Source organism: Salvelinus fontinalis, chromosome 16 (assembly GCF_029448725.1).
Source record: "Salvelinus fontinalis isolate EN_2023a chromosome 16, ASM2944872v1, whole genome shotgun sequence".
In the NCBI taxonomy this organism is placed as follows: Eukaryota; Metazoa; Chordata; class Actinopteri; order Salmoniformes; family Salmonidae; genus Salvelinus; species Salvelinus fontinalis.
Genome location: NC_074680.1, coordinates 11,790,525 through 11,809,176, shown reverse-complemented (window position 1 = coordinate 11,809,176; position 18,652 = coordinate 11,790,525). Strand labels below are relative to the sequence as shown.

Genomic DNA, 18,652 nt, shown 5'->3' with positions numbered 1-18,652 from the left:
CCTCTCTTTCTCTCTCTCCTTCTCTCTCTGCAGGGCTGGATGAAGGCCATCTTACCCCCAGCTCCCGTCAGTGTGATAAGGCTTATGGCTGCCGCCAAAACACCTTCATCAAAGGGCACAACAACGCTCTCTGATTGGCTGCCCCAGCGCTGGTCCCGCAGCGCCGCCGACCGTTCCGCGTGACCTTCCCGCGTGACCTCCTTGGGTCCCTAACCAGCCACCGCCACAGTGACCATCGCCGTTGCCACTTCATGCCCCACATGGCTTTCACCATGACGCAGGATGACAAACGGTTGAAAACAAATATTTTGGGAGCAAAAGGGACTCAGGTAAACTTAGTTTTTTTTTTTTAAAGGGGGAAGAGGGAGAGATGAATATAGGAGAGCAGATAGATAGAATAGAATGGAATAAAATAAAATAGAATATAATTAAATGAAATTAATAAAATATAATGGAACAGAATAGAATAGAATGGAATAAAGTAGAATAAAATAAATTGTTTCCAATTCGGAGGTTGTGATGGCGTAGAGGGAGACAATGATGAAACCAAGGAATCCATGACATGATCCACGGCATTATTACACTTCATCCTATATCCCGATTAAATCTTGTAAATCATGTCACATTTGATCCCTCTTACTCTTCCTTTAAGAACTCCTCAGAGCCCCCAAAATAATCTAATACTTAAAAACTCCCCATCTTTGCCCTCTTTCCTTCTCTTCCCCTTCCTTTATTTTTAAGGGCCCTTATTTTTCTCCACCATCCATCAAAGAGCATCAGAAATTATTAATGAGAGCCTCCCTGCTTCTCTTGAATAATTCATGAGTGCCTTGCTTCTGAAAACAGAGGGGATAATGGGGGGTGTAGAGGGGGCTAGGGGTTACCCCACCCGCCCCACATTTCACAAAAGGTCATCCAACTAACCTACGCACCACCAAGCCCTAATTAAAATTGGGTTCTTTAAAAAAAATGAACCCCTTCCCAAAAAATGACCCCCCCCCCCCCCCCCCCCCCACAAAAAACGAACCCCCCCAAAAAAATCTCAAAATGTGGCAACAAAAGTTGAGTGATAAAAAGTTTGTTTTCTGAGCTCTAGGGAGATTACTAGTTAGTAGTGACAACTCTCCCCAACATCTCGTCTGCGTCCCAAATGGCACCCTGTTCCCTATGTGGTGCACTACCGTTGACCACAGCCCTATGGGCCCCGGGCCCAAAGTAGATGGAATCGGGTGCCATTTGGTACACAGCCCTCTTGGTTGTGCTTTAAACCCTCAAGAGATTTCCTACTTCTCCATTCTCCAGAAAGAAAATCTCTTTCAGCACTAACTCCAGCACATACGTACACACTATAGTCCCTGCAGCTTCCTACTTCTGGCAGTTGTTGGATGTGGATACATCCTAAAAGCCTTTTTCTTTCATTCGTTCCTTTCTGTCTCTTTCCTCTATTTCTCTCTCTGCCCCTCTCTCTTTCTTTCATCTCTCTCTGCCACTCTGATGAAATCGCGTGGCCGGATGAGGAGTGTGTGTGTGTGTGTGTGTGTGTGTGTGTGTGTGTGTGTGTCTGTGAAACGTGGGTGGGTATGTGTCAAATCAAATCAAATTTTATTTGTGCATAGGTCTGAGTGTGTGTGTGTGTGTGTGTGTGTGTGTGTGTGTGTGTGTGTGTGTGTGTGTGTGTGTGTGTGTGTGTGTGTGTGTGTGTGTGTGTGTGTGTATTTGAAATGTGTGTGTGCACGTTTGTGTAGGCCTTATGCTATGCACAGATTTGTGTGTTTTTCAGTTGCAGGCAAAAAAGTGGATGAAACGGTAAGAAGTTAATCAGATTAAGGGGCACGCCGGCTGCTATATAAAAAAAAAAGAAAGCAAACGGGAGGGAGGAGGACGAGGAGTAGGGGTGGGAAGAGAACAGAGGGAGAAAGATCTACTCGAAATGATGATGAACCATAATTCAGAAAACAAAATGGCAGACACCCCCACCACCATCTCAGCCCCTCAGTGCTTAACACCTTGTTTTAAACACTCAAGCCAAAAGACAGCAAACTATGTTTGATGGAGACGGTGTTATGGTGTAAATGTGTCCCCGTCCGACAGCCTTTATCCTCCCCGTGCACCCCCCCCCCCCGGACCCGGCCAGCTAAGTCCTCTTTGGCATATTTACAGGAATAGTCCCTCATCCCGTTAACAACTTAAAGTGCTCCGATTAGCCGCTCCTTCTCGCCACGTTCCTCTCCTCCTCTCTGGCCTCTCTTTAGTTCCCTTCTCACCCTGCTGTCGGCAGTGCCACGCGCCTTTGCACGCAAATATACGTACACACACACACTCATGTCTCCGTGCCTGGCAGAGAGTGGAGCAGAGACGAGGACAACTCAGAGTCACTCAGTGTCACAGTCGGCAGCTAGGACAGAGCAGAACAGAGCGCATGGATTGGCAAGGAAGCCAATGCAATCCTGCACCATAACCCTGCACATCTCGCAATAATTAACACCCGAGAACAGAACCAACACAACCCAGGCCATTTTATTCCAATCGACTCACATAAAAAAATAAGCCTGTTAGGCGTAAGGCTATCCGATGTGATAAGAATAGCTTAACTAAGCCCACGGTGATATCTACACACACAATAACACTTTTTCTATTTTAGAGACAAACACACGAAACACAAGCCAAACTCCTTCGTTCATAGCTAGTATTCAAATTGTATTCTATTCTAACCTTCTATTCTAAAGAAACGCACTAGTACTACAGAGGAGAGCCGCAGTGCCACTAAAGCCCCAGTGTCGGAGCAACAGCCAGTACCCAGGTAGCGCTGTGGCCCGCGGGACTGCTTGAGCAGTGTGCGTGCCAACCCAGAGACCAGCCGCTCCACTCACTGCTGCTATTTTTGCCCTTCTCTTACGTAACCCGTTGCTGACGCGCAGGAGAGAGAAACGTAAGAAAGTAAGAAAGACCCCTCGGGACCCATACGCAATGAAATGTGCGTGTAAATGTGCACAAGCGGGATGGCAATCACACAAACACACAGTCACCCGTCCCGTCCCTCCACCACGCACTCTCTCTCTCTCTCTCTCTCTGGCAGGGTGAGAGGGTAGGGGTTAGGAGTAGGGGATCATTGAGGAAGAGGGCACAGCTAGCCCTTCAGCTAACCCTGCTAAAGTAGAACAGAGCTGCTCATCAGAGGGTTGGCAGACTGAGGGTGACGCACGGACACACACATACTGTGGAGAGAGACAGGGGAAGATGCGCTGTTTGTCTGCTGGTACTCCTTGTATATAGCCATGTTGTTGTTATTTTATTGTGCTATTATGTCTTGTTACTACTTTCTGTTTCTCCATTTGTTAAAGTTCGAACTTTTGAACTGCGTTGTTGGGAAAGGGCGCGTAAGTAAGCATTTCACGGTAAAGTCTACACTTTTGTAATCGGCGCATCTGACAAATGCAATTTGATTTGATTTGATCACTGTGTAGTCCAAGTCTTCCCACTATAGTAACACAACCCTCTGTGTGTGTGTGTGTGTGTGTGTGTGCTCTAAATAAAACCATACTATTACTGCTTCACACTAAGGCACCCCACCACTACTAACAACAAAAAGCTTGGTCCTTGTACTATCTGTACAACCATATGTACTACTGCTAATATGAACAGTATAGCAATGCACAACACACCACTTGGGGTCTTCAAGCATCAGTCTAGTCAGTGTGTGTGTGTGTGTGTGTGTGTGTGTACAAAAACCTCACCTCCTATCACCACATATTGGTGTATTTGGGGGGGTTCACTGGGTACATGTCTGGTGATTGTTTGTTGTGTCTCATCACAAGCTAATTCATCTCCTCAATGAGATATTAACGCCACACCGGGAGGCCTCACCTACTACCACACACACACACAACGCAGACAATCGCCATAAAGTCGACCTGTCACCCTACCCGTCGTCAGTAATGAAGTGACACGTGGTAATGAGAGGGGGAGTGGGCCACTTTCAGCATGACGGAGGGGTGCGGGGGGGGGGCAGGGGTTAAGGTCACCCCCCAAGGGGGCGTCTCGCTTTAGATAGGGGGTTCCCCTAAAATATGGTGGGGGGAGATGTGTGTCATTAGGGACGCGTGTCTTTTCCAGCTGGGGAGGAGGGGAGGTAAGATGGGATGGTAGCAGACGAATGTGTGATGTCATCACTGGTTTATAGGGGGAGGTAGAAAGATGGCAAATAAAAAGGGGCCCGCAGTTAGTTGACGCGTTTGGCGATTTGATTTATGTGGAATCATCTCCACATTCACATCCGTGATGTTGTTTGCCGTCTTCAGCATGTGTGTGGGAGGTAGAGGGAGGCATTTACGTACTTATATGCCCTATACTGCAAAACCTATCTCTTACCTCTGTGTGTCCATGCATAAGCTAACTCGCAGAACGAAAAAAATAAACAAATGGAACCTAGTGAAGAGAACCATGGAAAATACATCAATGCAAATACAGGTTCCTCGGTCTGTACTAGCATAAACAGGCCCGCAATTGAGCAGGACACAACATCGTGGCACATTCAGATACATTATGTAGAACAAACATGCCTCTCTGACATGTAGAATAAGGAATCAGGTCGGCTCTATTCATGCCATTTCTATCTGCAACGATTGACACACGGAGCCTACTGAACGTGGCCCAGGTCTATCGCTTCAACAGTCACACAGCGAGCGCATCGCTATCCTCTGAAGAAAGCGGTTGCGTCGGCCATTTTGTTGCCTTGCTCACTGACGCAGCAGCATTGGCAGCCAGACACATGGCGGGCATGTCTTCAAAAAATGTACGAAAAAACGAGAAAGAGGGGGAAGGAGAAAAAAAACAGACGAGAGGAGACAAATGATGAGTGGGGGTTGATGATGGGGGAAGAGAGAGAGGATGAGGAGAGGAGAGAGTGACTAAGACATAAAAAGGGGAGCGTGAAGATGAGCGGGACGGCCTCGGGGGGAGCGGTCGACTCATTGCGCCGCTCTGCTCTGCGGATGTGCTGACAGGACAAGAGGAGAGGGGAATGAGGAGAAAAGGGGAGAGGAAATGAGAGCAGAGAAAAGGAGTGGAAATGAGAGGAGAGGAAAGGAGGGAAGAGGAGATGAGAGGAAAGCTTCAGCTCTGGGGTGTTAGGGGATGAGGAGGAGAGGGGGATGGAGGGATGGGAGGAGGAGAGGGGTGGATGGGTAAGGAAGGGGAGATAAGATGCTCTTATCCTCCAGACAGATTGAGAGCCCCGGGGTCCGCTGAGAGAACAGGGGGTTGGGTCCCTCTTTTAACAAGGAGGTAACGAACTGCTGAAGCAGCCAAGCGTGTGTGTGCTCCCTGTACGTGTGCGTGTGTGTGTGTATGTCTGTCTGTATGCGTCTCTTCATGTATGTGTGTGTGTGTGTGCTCTGTAAGTGTGTGAATGCGTTTTGAGAGTGCGTACACGTAATGTGTGTGATGATGTACCTGCGTATACGCGCCCAAGAGAACCTACCAAGCTCTCAGTACAGTCAATTTCGAATCCACACAGGAACAAACGTTACATTTTAGTATTTCCATATGCAGATGTCACATACAGGGTTTGATCATTTTACGACACAGCAGTGTGTGTATAAGAGTAGAGTGTGTGTGTGTGTGTGTGTGTGTGTGTGTGTGTGTGTGTGTGTGTGTGTGTGTGTGTGTGTGTGTGTGTGTGTGTGTGTGTGTGTGTGAGAAAGGGAAATAAATAAAGAAAAAGAAATGGAGGGTGTTGGTGAGTAGACAGAAAGAACAAACTTCTCATTTGTGTTGAGAGTATGCACGTACGTCTTTATGCAACATCCAAGAGAACTCACCAGATTAAGTGTGTTACTGAATATGGAAACAGGGCACAAAGAGGAGGCTGCTGGGAGTATCTGGTTGGCTGGGAATGTTGCTATCCTAGCCGTGATTGGTGGAGGCTATGCAGTTCGACATCACGTTGTTGGGACTAAGCCCTTCTGAACTGAGGCAAGGCAAAAAGGCAGAGATCTCACACACGCATGCACGCTCACAAACACACAATGAGAAGAAGTGTGTGTGTGTGTGTGTGTGTGTGTGTGTGTGTGTGTGTGTGTGTGTGTGTGTGTGTGTGTGTGTGTGTGTGTGTGTGTGTGTGTGTGTGTGTGTGTGTGTGTGTGTGTGTGTGTGTGCGTATGTACAGTGCCTTCAGAAAGTATTCACACCCCTTGACTTTTTCCACATTTTGTTGTGTTACAACCTTCATTTAAAATGTATTAAGATTTTCTGTCACTGGCCTACAAACACTTCCCCATAATGTCAAAGTGGAATATTTTTCTGAATTTTTACGAATGATTTACAAATGAAACGCTGAAATGTCTTGAGTCAATAAGTATTCAACCCCTTTGTTATGGCAAGGCTAAATAAGTTCAGGAGTAAAAATGTGCTTAACAAGTCACATTATAAGTTGCTCTTTGTGTAATAATAATGTTTAACATTATTTTGAATGACTACCTCATCTCTTTACCTCACCCATACAATTATCTGTAAGGTCCCTCAGTCGAGCAGTGAGTTTCAAACACGATTCAACCACAAAGACCAGAGAGGTTTTCCAATGCCTCACAAAGGGCACCTATTGGGTAAATATTCTAAAAGGAGACATTGAATATCCCTTTGAGTATGGTAAAGTTATTAATTACACTTTGGATGGTGTATCAATACACCCAGTCACTACAAAGATACAGGTGTCCTTCCTAACTCAGTTGCCGGAGAGGAAGGAAACTGCTCAGGGATTTCACCATGAGGCCAATGGTGACTTCAAAACAGTTATAGAGTTTAATGGCTGTGATAGGAGAAAACTGAGGAAGGATCAACAACATTTTAGTTACTCCACAATACTAACCTAATTGACAAAGTGAAAAGAAGGAAGCCTGTACAGAATGAAAATATTCCAAAACATGCAAAACATATCTTATTCTATATTTGTATTATGATATATTTGTATTATTATATTATTTGGCGGAAGCCTAGTCATGGAAGGTTTGAGGAACAAACACAAACTACCCCCGCCGTCAGTCTCATGGATGATTGGCTCCCAGACACATTAACACAGTCTGTCGTTGACTTACCCTCCTGAGACCCACCCAACCCCCACTGCCATCACACATGTGCGCGCACGCACGCACACACACACACACACACACCCATGCTTCCTTCTGCTCTAATACACCCTGGGCCCCCCGGGATTGGGTCCTGTCTGAGGAGGGCAACTTTTCTTTTGTATCTGTGCATCGTGTATGTGTATGTGTGTATGTGTGTAAGGTGTAAGGTGCTACCTTGAGTGGGGTCGTGGCTCTCCCAGAACACCTTGAGTAGCTCCTCCAGACTGATGTCCTCGGGGGAGAAGACCACCCTCACCACCTCAGTGTGTCCTGTCAAACCTGGGGACACACCAGATGATTGTGTTCATTAGGCACGAAAGGTGCTATTTTTTTCCCATTGCAAAAGGTTTTTCTACAGTGTGACAAAAGGAATGCAACCCAGGCCATAACAGTGTAGAACACATCATAATCACACAACTCCATTCCATAGATATTTCCATTCAATAGGTCTGTATGGAATAGAATATTATCGGTGAACACATGTTTTCATCTATCCTACTCTGAGGAGTCTGATTGATCGTTTATTTGTGTGATCATTATCATCATCATCTTGTAAATTATTTCGCATGCCCCACTTACACATCAAACTATAGAAATGATTTTCTAAAATGTGTTCCTTTTCTCCTCTGAAATCAATTAATTGACACAAACAGCTATTACATAGATATAATGGTCTAGCTGAATGTGGAAATCTTATTTCAAAATATTCCCCCAGCATCACATGTAATATATTAAATTTGCTCAGCACCGCTAGTGTTTGGAAGTCTGCCCATTAACGTTGCCTGATTAGAATGTAGCCTCTGTGTGAAGAGGAGCGCACAGTCACATGCACACACATACACACACGCGCGCGAATCCACTTGAGATACATGTTATTGCTAGAGGCAGCGTGGGAGCACAGCAACTGTTTCTGTTTCGAGTCGGAAGTTGCCAAAAGCACACAGGCACCGGGGGGGGCACCTCTCTGGCTGCCTGCAGCTGCCAGGACCCGAAAGCTTCAACAAGCCGCCTGGAGGCATCCGGAGAGTGGGTCCTGCTCAGGGTCAGCTGTTACACACATACACACACATATACAAACCCATATTCACACACTCAGCTGGTGCAGTAAGACTCACATTCACATATGCAGACACAAAGCAATAAGCAAGCTGAGGGTCAGATATAGGGTTGCAAAGGGTCGGAAACTTTTCAGTAAATTTCCAGAATTTTTCCATGGGAAGTTAACCCTTGGAATTTTGGGAATTTTGCTTAAATTCATCCAAAAAAGTTAGCTTATAACAGTGAACCTTTTTTGTGGCATACACATAAGGCAATTCTAGGTCTTGTAGCATATTTTGGTTATACTATCCCCAATTCAATGGAATTGCAACCCTTTGCATGCACAGTGCATTCTTCCATCACATGTGCAGTGCACTCTTCCATCACATGTACAGCTGATTCTCAAGATCTTGCACACCAATGAGATGCTATTGAGCCCACACTACTACACTGTCTGAGCCAAGGACTACATGCTTTCTGGTAAGTTTTGATTACAATACTTGGTGGTATATTTGATATGACGTACATTATTTTTTTGTTAACTAGTAAATAGTAGCCTACAGCAAAGTGTGTTTAAATAATTTCTAACTTGTTAACAATTTCTGCTAGTTAGTTTTTGCTACAATGTGGGTTTTAGCTTGCTTGAGCCTGCTAACTTAGGAGTGTTAATTCACCTGTTTCCATACATGTTTGATTTTAAAATATTTATCTTACAAAAGGAGTTGCTTCATCTAACTGCTTAACTATTTATCTGTACATGGAATTGTATTTGTTTTTTTTAAACATTTTTTTTCTAATCTTTAAAGGAAAATGCCATGGGCACTATCTGATGTGTGGAGACATTTCACTGCAGCTAATGTAGAAGGAAAAGCTGTGTACATTTGCAAATACTGTGCCAAATTATATGTGAAGAATGCAACAAAGATGCAGAATCATCTGGCCAAGTCCATAAAGTTCCCTCAGCGCTCACGACAAGCAACCTCTGACAAAAGTCTCTCTACTTCTATTTGAGGTGAAAATGATGAATCAGACACCTTATCGATAGCAACAGCTCATGGTCCTCCTGGAATCAGATGTTTTTTTGACTCAATGGAGGAACGTAGTCAGAGAAATGCTGATGAATGTCTTGCTCGAGCTGTGTACGCAACTGGTTCACCTCTGATGCTCACAGGCAATGTGTATTGGAAGAGATTTCTGAATGTTCTTCGCCCAGCATACACCCCTCCAACCAGACATGCTTTATCTACTCATTTGCTGGATGCAGAGTTCAACAAAGTTCAAGTGAAGGTCAAGCAAATCATAGAGAAAACAGACTGTATTGCAATCATCTCTGATGGGTGGTCGATGTTGATGTTTGTATTGTAGAAGAGCACAGACACAAGGGACAACAGACACACCAGTCTCTATACTACAGATGAGCTGAAGGCAGTCATCAATGACCTTGGACCACAGAAGGTATTTGCACTGGTGACAGACAATGCTGCGAACATGAAGGCTGCTTGGTCTAAAGTGGAGGAGTCTTATCCTCACATCACACCCATTGGCTGTGCTGCTCATGCATTGAATCTGCTCCTCAAGGACATCATGGCACAGAAAACAGTGGATACACTCTACAAGAGAGCCAAGGAAATGGTTAGGAATGTGAAGCGTCATCAAGTTATAGCAGCAATCTACCTCACCAAGCAAAGTGAGAAGAATAAGACCACCACATTGAAGCTTCCCAGCAACACCCGTTGGGGTCTCAATTACCTCAACACCGGTGCCCCCGCACATTGAAACACTGACCCCGCTATTGTTATTCACTGCTGTTCTTTAATTATTTGTTTTTCTTATCTTTTACTTTTTTCTTAATTTTTATTTTCTTAAAAGTGCATTGTTGGCTAAGGGCTTGTAAGTAAGCATTTCACTTTAAGGTATTCCTGTTTTATTCGGCGCATGTGACAAATAAAATTTCATTTGATTTTGTCATCATGTTTGACTGTCTCCTAGAGGGGAAGGGGTCTCTCCAACAAATGGCCATATCACAGTCTGCCGATATGGACAGCCCCATCAAGATGATCCTCCTGGATTATGTATTTTGGGAGAGAGTGGTAAGCAGCCTGAAACTCCTGAAACCTATAGCAGTAGCCATTGCACGGATTGAGGGAGACAATGCCATCCTGTCTGATGTTCAGACTCTGCTTGCAGATGACAGAGAAGAAATCCGTACTGCCCTGCCCACTTCACTGTTGCTCCAAGCAGAGAAAACTGCAGTTCTGAAATACATCAAAAAGCGTGAAGACTTCTGCATGAAGCCCATACCGCAGTGTACATGTTGGACCCCAAGTATGCTGGCCAGAGCATCCTGTCTGGTGCAGAGATCAACAAGGCCTATGGTGTCATCACTACCGTGTCTCGCCACCTTGGCCTGGATGAGGGCAAGGTTCTTGGCAGTCTGGCGAAGTACACTTCCAAGCAAGGGCTTTGGGATGGAGATGCAATATGGCAGTCTTGCCAACATATCTCATCAGCCACCTGGTGGAAGGGACTTTGTGGATCTGAGGCTCTTTCCCCTGTTGCCTCCACCAACCTCCAAATCCCACCGACATCAGTCGCCTCAGAGCGCAAATGGTCCTTGTTTGGGAACACACACACCAAAGCACGCAACAGGCTGACCATTACAAGGGTTGAACAATTGGTGGCTATCCAGGCAAATTTAAGGCTTTTTGAGTCTAACAATGAGCCATCCTCAACACGGTTGGAAAGTGACACTGAAGATGAGGCCTCAGATTCTGATGTTCAAGCGGTGGACATTGAGGAGGTCCAGGAAGAAGACATGGAAGCCTGAGAGGAAGACAACCAAAGCTTTAGTTTCTAGACTATCATTTTACAGATTTATGTTGAAAATGTTTTTGGGAGATGCGATGGATCATTGGGGATCATTCAATATTCCCTTTCTTTTGTTGTTCAGTGAAATCATCCCATGTGAAGAGTCAACTCATTTAATTAAAGTTCAATTCGTAACTATATTAGTATTATTTTCTTCTATTGGAAGGATTGAATCATTTGCAATTATGTCTACTTATGATAAGGTAAAATGTTTCTGCCTCCATATGATATGGTAAATATATCCAATGCAAAAAACATCTGCATTTAAATGGTATTGTCACGTTCCTGACCTGTTTCCCCTTGTTTTTGTATTTATTTAGTATGGTCAGGGCGTGAGTTGGGTGGGTTGTCGATGTGTGATTTTTATGTTGGGACTTTGTGTGTTCGGCCTGGTATGATTCTCAATCAGAGGCAGCCGTCAATCATTGTCCCTGATTGAGAATCATACTTAGGCAGCCGGGGTTTCGCGTGTGTTTTGTGGGTGTTTGTTCTTGTGTCAGTGTTTCGCCACACGGGACTGTCACGGTAGTTAATTTTGTTATTTTGTATGGCATATTGTTTTGTTGTATATTAAATCACTATGGAAACTAACCACTCTGCGTATTGGTCCGATCTGTCTCGCCTCTCCTCGTCCGAGGAGGAGGAAGAAAATGACTATCGTTACAGGTATCAATATTAATTTGCATATATTTCCGTTAATTCCCACGGAAAGTTTCCACCTCTGAATATTCCCCAAAATGTGCAACCCTAGTCATATACATGGAAAATAAATAAATAAATCAGGTATGGTCTATGAAACACACACACACACACACACACACACACACACACACACACACACACACACACACACACACACACACACACACACACACACACACACACACACACACACACACACACACACACACACACACACACACACACACACACACACACACACTGAATCAAGTGTGCAGAAGGAAAATAGAAAGAATGCACAGACACACACACATTGCTGCATGCATACACACACACAGGAGACAAAGGTGTGACTCACACACAGGAGGGACCTGGTAAAACTGACATACACATCAATCAAGCAGTCCCAGCTGTCAGTCCCTCTCTCCCTCTCTCTTACACACTCACACGGCCTGATTCTAACACACCCACACACACTGGACTGGAGTGGACTGGACCCCTGTCTCTGTCTCTCTTCCCCCTCCCGTGACTCAGTGGACAGCTCCTCTCCTCCTTTCTGTCTCCAGAGCAGCGTTTGGATCCATCACACCCAGTGAAGCGATGCCCGTTCCTCCGCTGTGCCCAACTCTCCTCTCTCTCTCTCTTTTTTCTCTCCTTTTTTTCCCCCCAGCTTGTTTCGGGGCTGCCAGCAAGAGGGAGCTCGCACCCCCCAAAGGGATTCCACTCAGAAGGTCCGCCAGCCAAGCCAGAAGCGCCCCTCTCGCCGCCCGCCCGCTTACCCCCCTGCCTGCTCGCCTCCATGCTCACCCGCGCTCATGCTTGCATTCCAATGCCTTGAGCGGCGGGGGCGCCCGAAGTTACTGTGGAAGCTCCGCAGTTGAAAACACTCTCACTATGTTTGGGATCTCTTTCATTTATAAAACAGGGACATTGCACCCTTTAGTATTGTTCACATTGAATCTTCGAATGCACCAATGAACTGCTCTACGAAATGTTATGCTAACCAAAACAATAAATACTCTCCTAAAATGGTGACATGCAGTATCATATGTAAGGTTTTCAGTTTGAGCGACTTTTCGAACATGGCCAAATATGAATCAGTATCAATCAATATTAATGAATCTATTTGAGTGAATGAATCTTCCCATAGGCTGTCCCTTCACAGTGCCAAGCAGCCCAAGGACGGAGTCTGAAATCCTGTGTTACGCTTTTCATCCCAACCCTCCTTCTCTTTCTTCCATTAGCAGGTTTAAGGTGTCTGTCTGTCCCCCATTTTGCCGGTTTACATTTTAGTAATTTAGCAGACACTCTTATCCGGAGCAACTTACTGTTGTGAGTGCGTACTTTTTCACAACTTTTTTCCCGTACTGGTGCCCCACAGGAATCAAACTCCCAACCGTAGCGTTGCAAGTGCTATGCTCTACCAACTGAGCTACACGGGTGTGAGTGGGACTACATAAGTCGGACTGCATGGAATCCTGGATCTACAAATCACTGTGCATCCCAAACAACTTCTCATTATGTGATCGAGATCAGCGATTCTGTGCCTCGCCTTGCTCAAACCGATCCCCTCAAATGAAAACGCTGATTGTCTACTGAGGAGTGAACATTGTCCCTGTCTAAATACTTCAAAAACCACCCTTCCATCCTTGAACTAATCACTGACCTAACACATTTGGATAGGTGTAAGCAACATATCCATCACATAGCATTCACCAATCCAGCTACGTCAGATCAAGGATTTCTTCAATGAAGGGTAGAAGGATTGGTATTGGAAGAGGGCAATTGCCTTGGGCTGAGCTGCAGGGTTGAGTTACAGTATGAGTAGAGAGAGAGGAGTAGTGGTGGAGTACATCAGCAGTGTATGGCAGCGGTGGCGAAGGTGGCACAGGAACCAGTGTGAAGCAAAACGCTGCAGTACAGAATACAATCCCTCCAAGTAGGTCACAAGTGGGGGGGGGGGGGGGGGGGGGGGGCAGAGATGAAAGAGAAGCATAGCGAAAGAGAGGGAGAGAGGGAGGATCAGAGAGCTTTACTGTAGAACGCCTGTCTCTCTCTCTCTCTCCGTCTCTCTCTCTCTGACTCGGACTGATCCTTCTGAGGAGTAGGGTGGCACTACCCACTCTAACTATCCTATGCAGGGATACTGGAAGTATTATCTTGAAATTGGTGATAACGTTGGTGTTATCAGGGTGGAGGACAGTCAAAGGAGGGGATGCCATGCCACTCTGCGTGCCCCACCAAAGTGGTTTAGGCATATTTTGGGCATGTCATTGTCCATGCTAGCCACGGGAAAAACATAGAATTGTGAAATGTCTGTGCAATCAAATGGTCTGAGACTCTGTGCCAGTCTGTGGGTTTACTGCATTTAGTGTGCACATATTACCATCAGTTGGTAGAAAGACTTTGATGTTACACTACATGACCAAAATGTGGACACCTTCTCGTCGAATATCTCATTCCAAAATCATGGGCATTAATATGGAGTTGGTCACCCCTTTGCTGCTATAACAGTCTCCACTCTTCTGGGAAGGCTTTCCACTAGATGTTGGAACATTGCTGCGGGGGACTTGCTTCCATTTAGCCACAAGTGCATTAGTGAGGTCGGGCACTGATGTTGGGCGATTAGGCTTGGCTCGCATTCAGCGTTCCAATTCATCCCAAAGCGTTAAGATTTCCCTTCACTGGAACTAAGGGGCCTAGTCCGAACCATGACAAAACAGCCACAGACCATTATTCCTCCTCCACCAAACTTTACAGTTGGCACTATGCATTGGGGCAGGTAGCATTCTCCTGGCATCCGCCAAAACCCAGATTTGTCCTTTGGACTGCCTCATGGTGAAGCGCAATTCATCACTCCAGAGAACGCATTTCCACTGCTCCAAAGTCCAATGGTGGCGAGCTTTACACCACTTCAGCCGACACTTGGTAATCTTAGGTTTGTGTGCGGCTGCTCGGCCACGGAAAGCCATTTCATGAAGTTCCAGACAAACTGTTTTTGTGCTGACGTTGCTTCCAGAGGCAGTTTGGAACTCGTATGTTGCAACCGAGGAAAGACTATTTTTACACGCTACGCGCTTCAGCGGTCCCATTCTTTGAGCTTGTGAGGCCTACCACTTCACGGCTGAGATGTTGTTGCTCTCACAGTTGACCGGGGCAGCTCTAACAGCTCTAACAGCTCTAGCGGGGCAGAAATTTGACGAACTGACTTGTTGGAAAGGTGGCATCCTATGACGGTGCCACATTGAAAGTCACTGAGCTCTTCAGTAAGACCATTCTACTGCCAATGTTTGTCTATGGAAATTGCATGGCTGTGTGCTCGATTTTATACACCTGTCAGCAACGGGTGTGCTGAAATAGCCGAATCCACCAACTTGAAGGTGTGTCCACATACTTTTGTATATATAGTGTATGTTCTGCCCAGATACTCAGGTGTTGCACAGACGTACATAAGCAAACACTGCAGACATGTACACATACACACTAACAGAGACATGAGGTACATAAGAGATGCGCGGTTTGACTTTATTTCCTGTTAGTGCGTAAGCCTGAGCTTTAAGGCTTAACTGTACGCGCGCCAAATACATGCCAATTGCCAAATGCTTTTGCGAACTCGGGCTGAAAAAGTTCATGTTGATCTCAGGCAAAAAGGATAATGTCTGAGGTTTAATTCAACAAGAGAAAAGCGGCATAATGGAGAGTTGAAAATAAAGAGAAGGGAGGGCCAGAACAGTAGCCTAATGTTTGGGAAATATTTAGTGCGTGATGATTGTGAGGCGCTGTACAAATTCGACAGTCACAAAACAATATGGAACGTCAAGGGAACTGTACTGTTCAGATGGGTCAAATGGAATAGTAACTGAAATCTGGACACCGACTATAGGTCTATAACCTCTCACATAGCCTTAATATTAACTCCTGCAGAATGAAGCAGTTCTTGCAGTAAAATAACTCAACAAATGTACATTTTGACTCTGGAACAGGATTGAAGAGAATGAATGGACGGTTAGGGAGCGTCTATAAAGATGCTGTCTTTATCAGCGTCATAAAAAGCTGATAGTATTTCAACCACATAAAATATGCATCCAAGCCAAACTCAAATCGTATCAGAAATGTGTTGGGGTCGATATCACATCTTTAAATTCCCTTAAAACCGGTCAAACTGATGTCATTTGAAATCGTTCCTTTTTTTTAAATGCATTTTCTCCCCGTTCCTTGTCTTCGCTGCACGAGAGAAGCAGAGATGAAAGAGAAAACTTTACAGATCAAGCGTTCATTCTATCGATGTATGACATAGTACCGGGGAGGTGTAACTGCATTCGAGCTGTCAAATCGGTGAGCAGCTGCTCTTGATCATTGTCACAAAGCTATACCTGCCCCACTCACGTTAGACGTTCAGAAGGAGAAAGTGTAAGCTATATAGAAATAATGACGCTCAAATTGAAAAACATTCAACAAAATAATGAGAATTTTTATCAGCCTAACCCAGGTGTAGTTAACATCTCTCATTCCAGTGTTTGAACTTGTAAACAAAGCTGCGCGGGAGTTCTCGTAATGCGACTCCGCTTTAGGTATAATGCCAGGAGCCGCTTGTGGATATGACAGCTCTAACGCGGTTCCACCTACAACACCGCCAAAGCAATCGCTATGCGAATGTCGTCTAAAGCGGATCTGATTGAATAGAGTCCCAAGTAACGACAGAAGAGAAACTGCATGTATCTAATTATTATAGACAAGTTGAATAACAAATAATAATTCCGGCATCTCTGACTGTGGAGAACATTTTCTATATTTGAAGGGTTAAGGTCGGGTGCGGGCCTCAGATTCTCACTTTATCACATATAGTCAGGTGGCTGCGGACGGGTGAACAAACAGCTGACCCGCGCATCCCTAGTGTACATAGACGTGTTTTTGTGTGAGGAGGGTGGGGTTTGTGTGTGTGTGTGTGTGTGTGTAGTTACCTGAGCACACTTCCTGGTAGTTGGGGTTGGGTGTGTGTCCCCCTGCGTAGCCCACATGGGTAGAGAACACCCCCGATTTCTGCCAGAAGCGCTTTTCAGGTCCCCAGAAACAGCCCATACCTGGCCCAGAGAGAGACATCCTTAGACATGATCTAAGGTCAGTTTGACATGGTTTTACCTCATAGTCTCCAGCCACCCTAGTCATAGACTGCTCTCTCTGCTACCGCACCTCAAGCTGTACCGGAGCGCCAAGTCTAGGTCCAAGAGGCTTCTAAACAGCTTCTACCCCCAAGCCATTAGACTCCTGAACATCTACTCAAATGGCTACCCAGACTACTTGCATTGACCCTCCCCCCGCCCCTCTTTTATGCCGCTGCCACTCTCTGTTATTATCTATGCATAGTCACTTAAATAACTCTACCTACATGTACATATTACCTCAATTACCTAAAACTAACCGGTGCCCCCGCACATTGACTCTGTACTGGTACCCCTTGCATATAACCTCGATATTGTTATTTTACTGCTGCTCTTTAATTATTTGTTACTTTCATTTCTTATTTTTGGGGTTATTTTCCTTAACTGCATTGTTGGTTAAAGGCTTGTAAGTAAGCATTTCACTGTAAGGTCTACTACACCTGTTGTATTCGGCGCATGTGACAAATATAATTTGATTTGCTTTTGTCAAGTTGAGGATTTGGGGAGGGTAAACTGATCCTAGATGATCAAAAACACATACTCTATCAATACTACTGTAGTACACTAATAATACTGCTACTATTGTTCACGAGACTGCAATATGACCACAGCGAACAAGAACCAATGAAAAGTGAAAGCGGTCATCAGTGGTAGCGGTCCTTTGAAAGAGATTGAGGCTTACCAAACATGATGGTCTCCATGCCCTCTGGAAACGGCTCCACTGTGGGGTTGCCATTGACAGCATGCTTCTCTATGGGGGGAGGGGAGGGGGAGAGAGAGAGAGAGAGAGAAATGACAGTCAGTATCTTTGTGTATAAAATGCTTTGTGCAATTCAAATGAAAATGATGACGACCGACGATGACGGATTAATATGAGACAATCAACATCACAGCATCTGAACCCTAACCAATGAGTGGCGACGTCAACATGCCATTGTGAGAGTATGTGTCCTATCTGTGCCATGCTGCTTAACAGTAGTGCATGGAGGTCAGGAGGACAAAGGTCACCACAGCGGAGCAGGGTAAAGTGGCACGATGTCCCAGTAAAATCTCCTCCTCCCCCTCTCCTCGCCCTCGTCCCCCTCTCCTCTCCCCAGGTAAACTAAAACAGTGGCATGCTGCATGGGTCGGATTAACGACCGCTTTGGCAAGCCGGCCTGTTCTTGCTAAGCGGGATCAGAGCCGGGTGGCTCTAGAGTTGGAAGACACATAGAAAATTAAATGGCTCTGACCCCAATTTCTAACCCCACCCTAGGGCTGGGCGGTATACCGTTTTTTGCATATACCGGTATTGATGCACATACCGGTTTGGGTTTTTACTTTACCTTCTATACCGTAATTTGAATGTTTGATTTGTTAAATGTGATACGCAGGGTGTAACGTCCATTTTTATAGTTTACTCCGCTACTTGAGTCATCTCTCTCTCCATGCCGCTTTCCACACAGACCTAGCCCCGCCCCCTGTCACTCAAGGAGCGCATTGGATGTTCCTCAACCACGAGACACTTGCGTTCAGTCTGCATGGTCAATGCAGCATATTCAACACTGTTGATGACAACGATGCAGTTGTCCCTTTGCTTCTTAATATAAATCTACTAGCAGCATTCTATAATATCACTATTAGCTTGTGTTTCTTACATCTGCAAACAGCTAGTTTGTCTTTTCTTAGCAAGTTGTTCCTAAATCTTGGTGGACGCTAATGCTAATCGCTAGCTGGCTAATAAATGTACTGAGTAAGAGCAAGCGTAATGAGCTATACAGCCTGATAATGCCAGTGATGGTG

The 18,652-nt window shown here is 45.3% G+C and overlaps 1 protein-coding gene across 1 annotated transcript in view; it reads right to left on the bottom strand.

Annotated features, from left to right (window-relative positions):
- msrab (methionine sulfoxide reductase Ab) overlaps positions 1 to 18,652 on the bottom strand; it is a 46,134-nt gene that overhangs the window by 19,756 nt on the left and 7,726 nt on the right. Inside the window, exons 2-4 of the mRNA XM_055864392.1 lie at positions 17,553 to 17,621; positions 16,673 to 16,792; positions 7,299 to 7,403 (exon numbers count right to left, since the gene is read on the bottom strand). Coding sequence (XP_055720367.1) covers positions 7,299 to 7,403; positions 16,673 to 16,792; positions 17,553 to 17,621 — 294 coding nt within the window. The remainder of the gene's footprint in view (positions 1 to 7,298; positions 7,404 to 16,672; positions 16,793 to 17,552; positions 17,622 to 18,652) is intronic.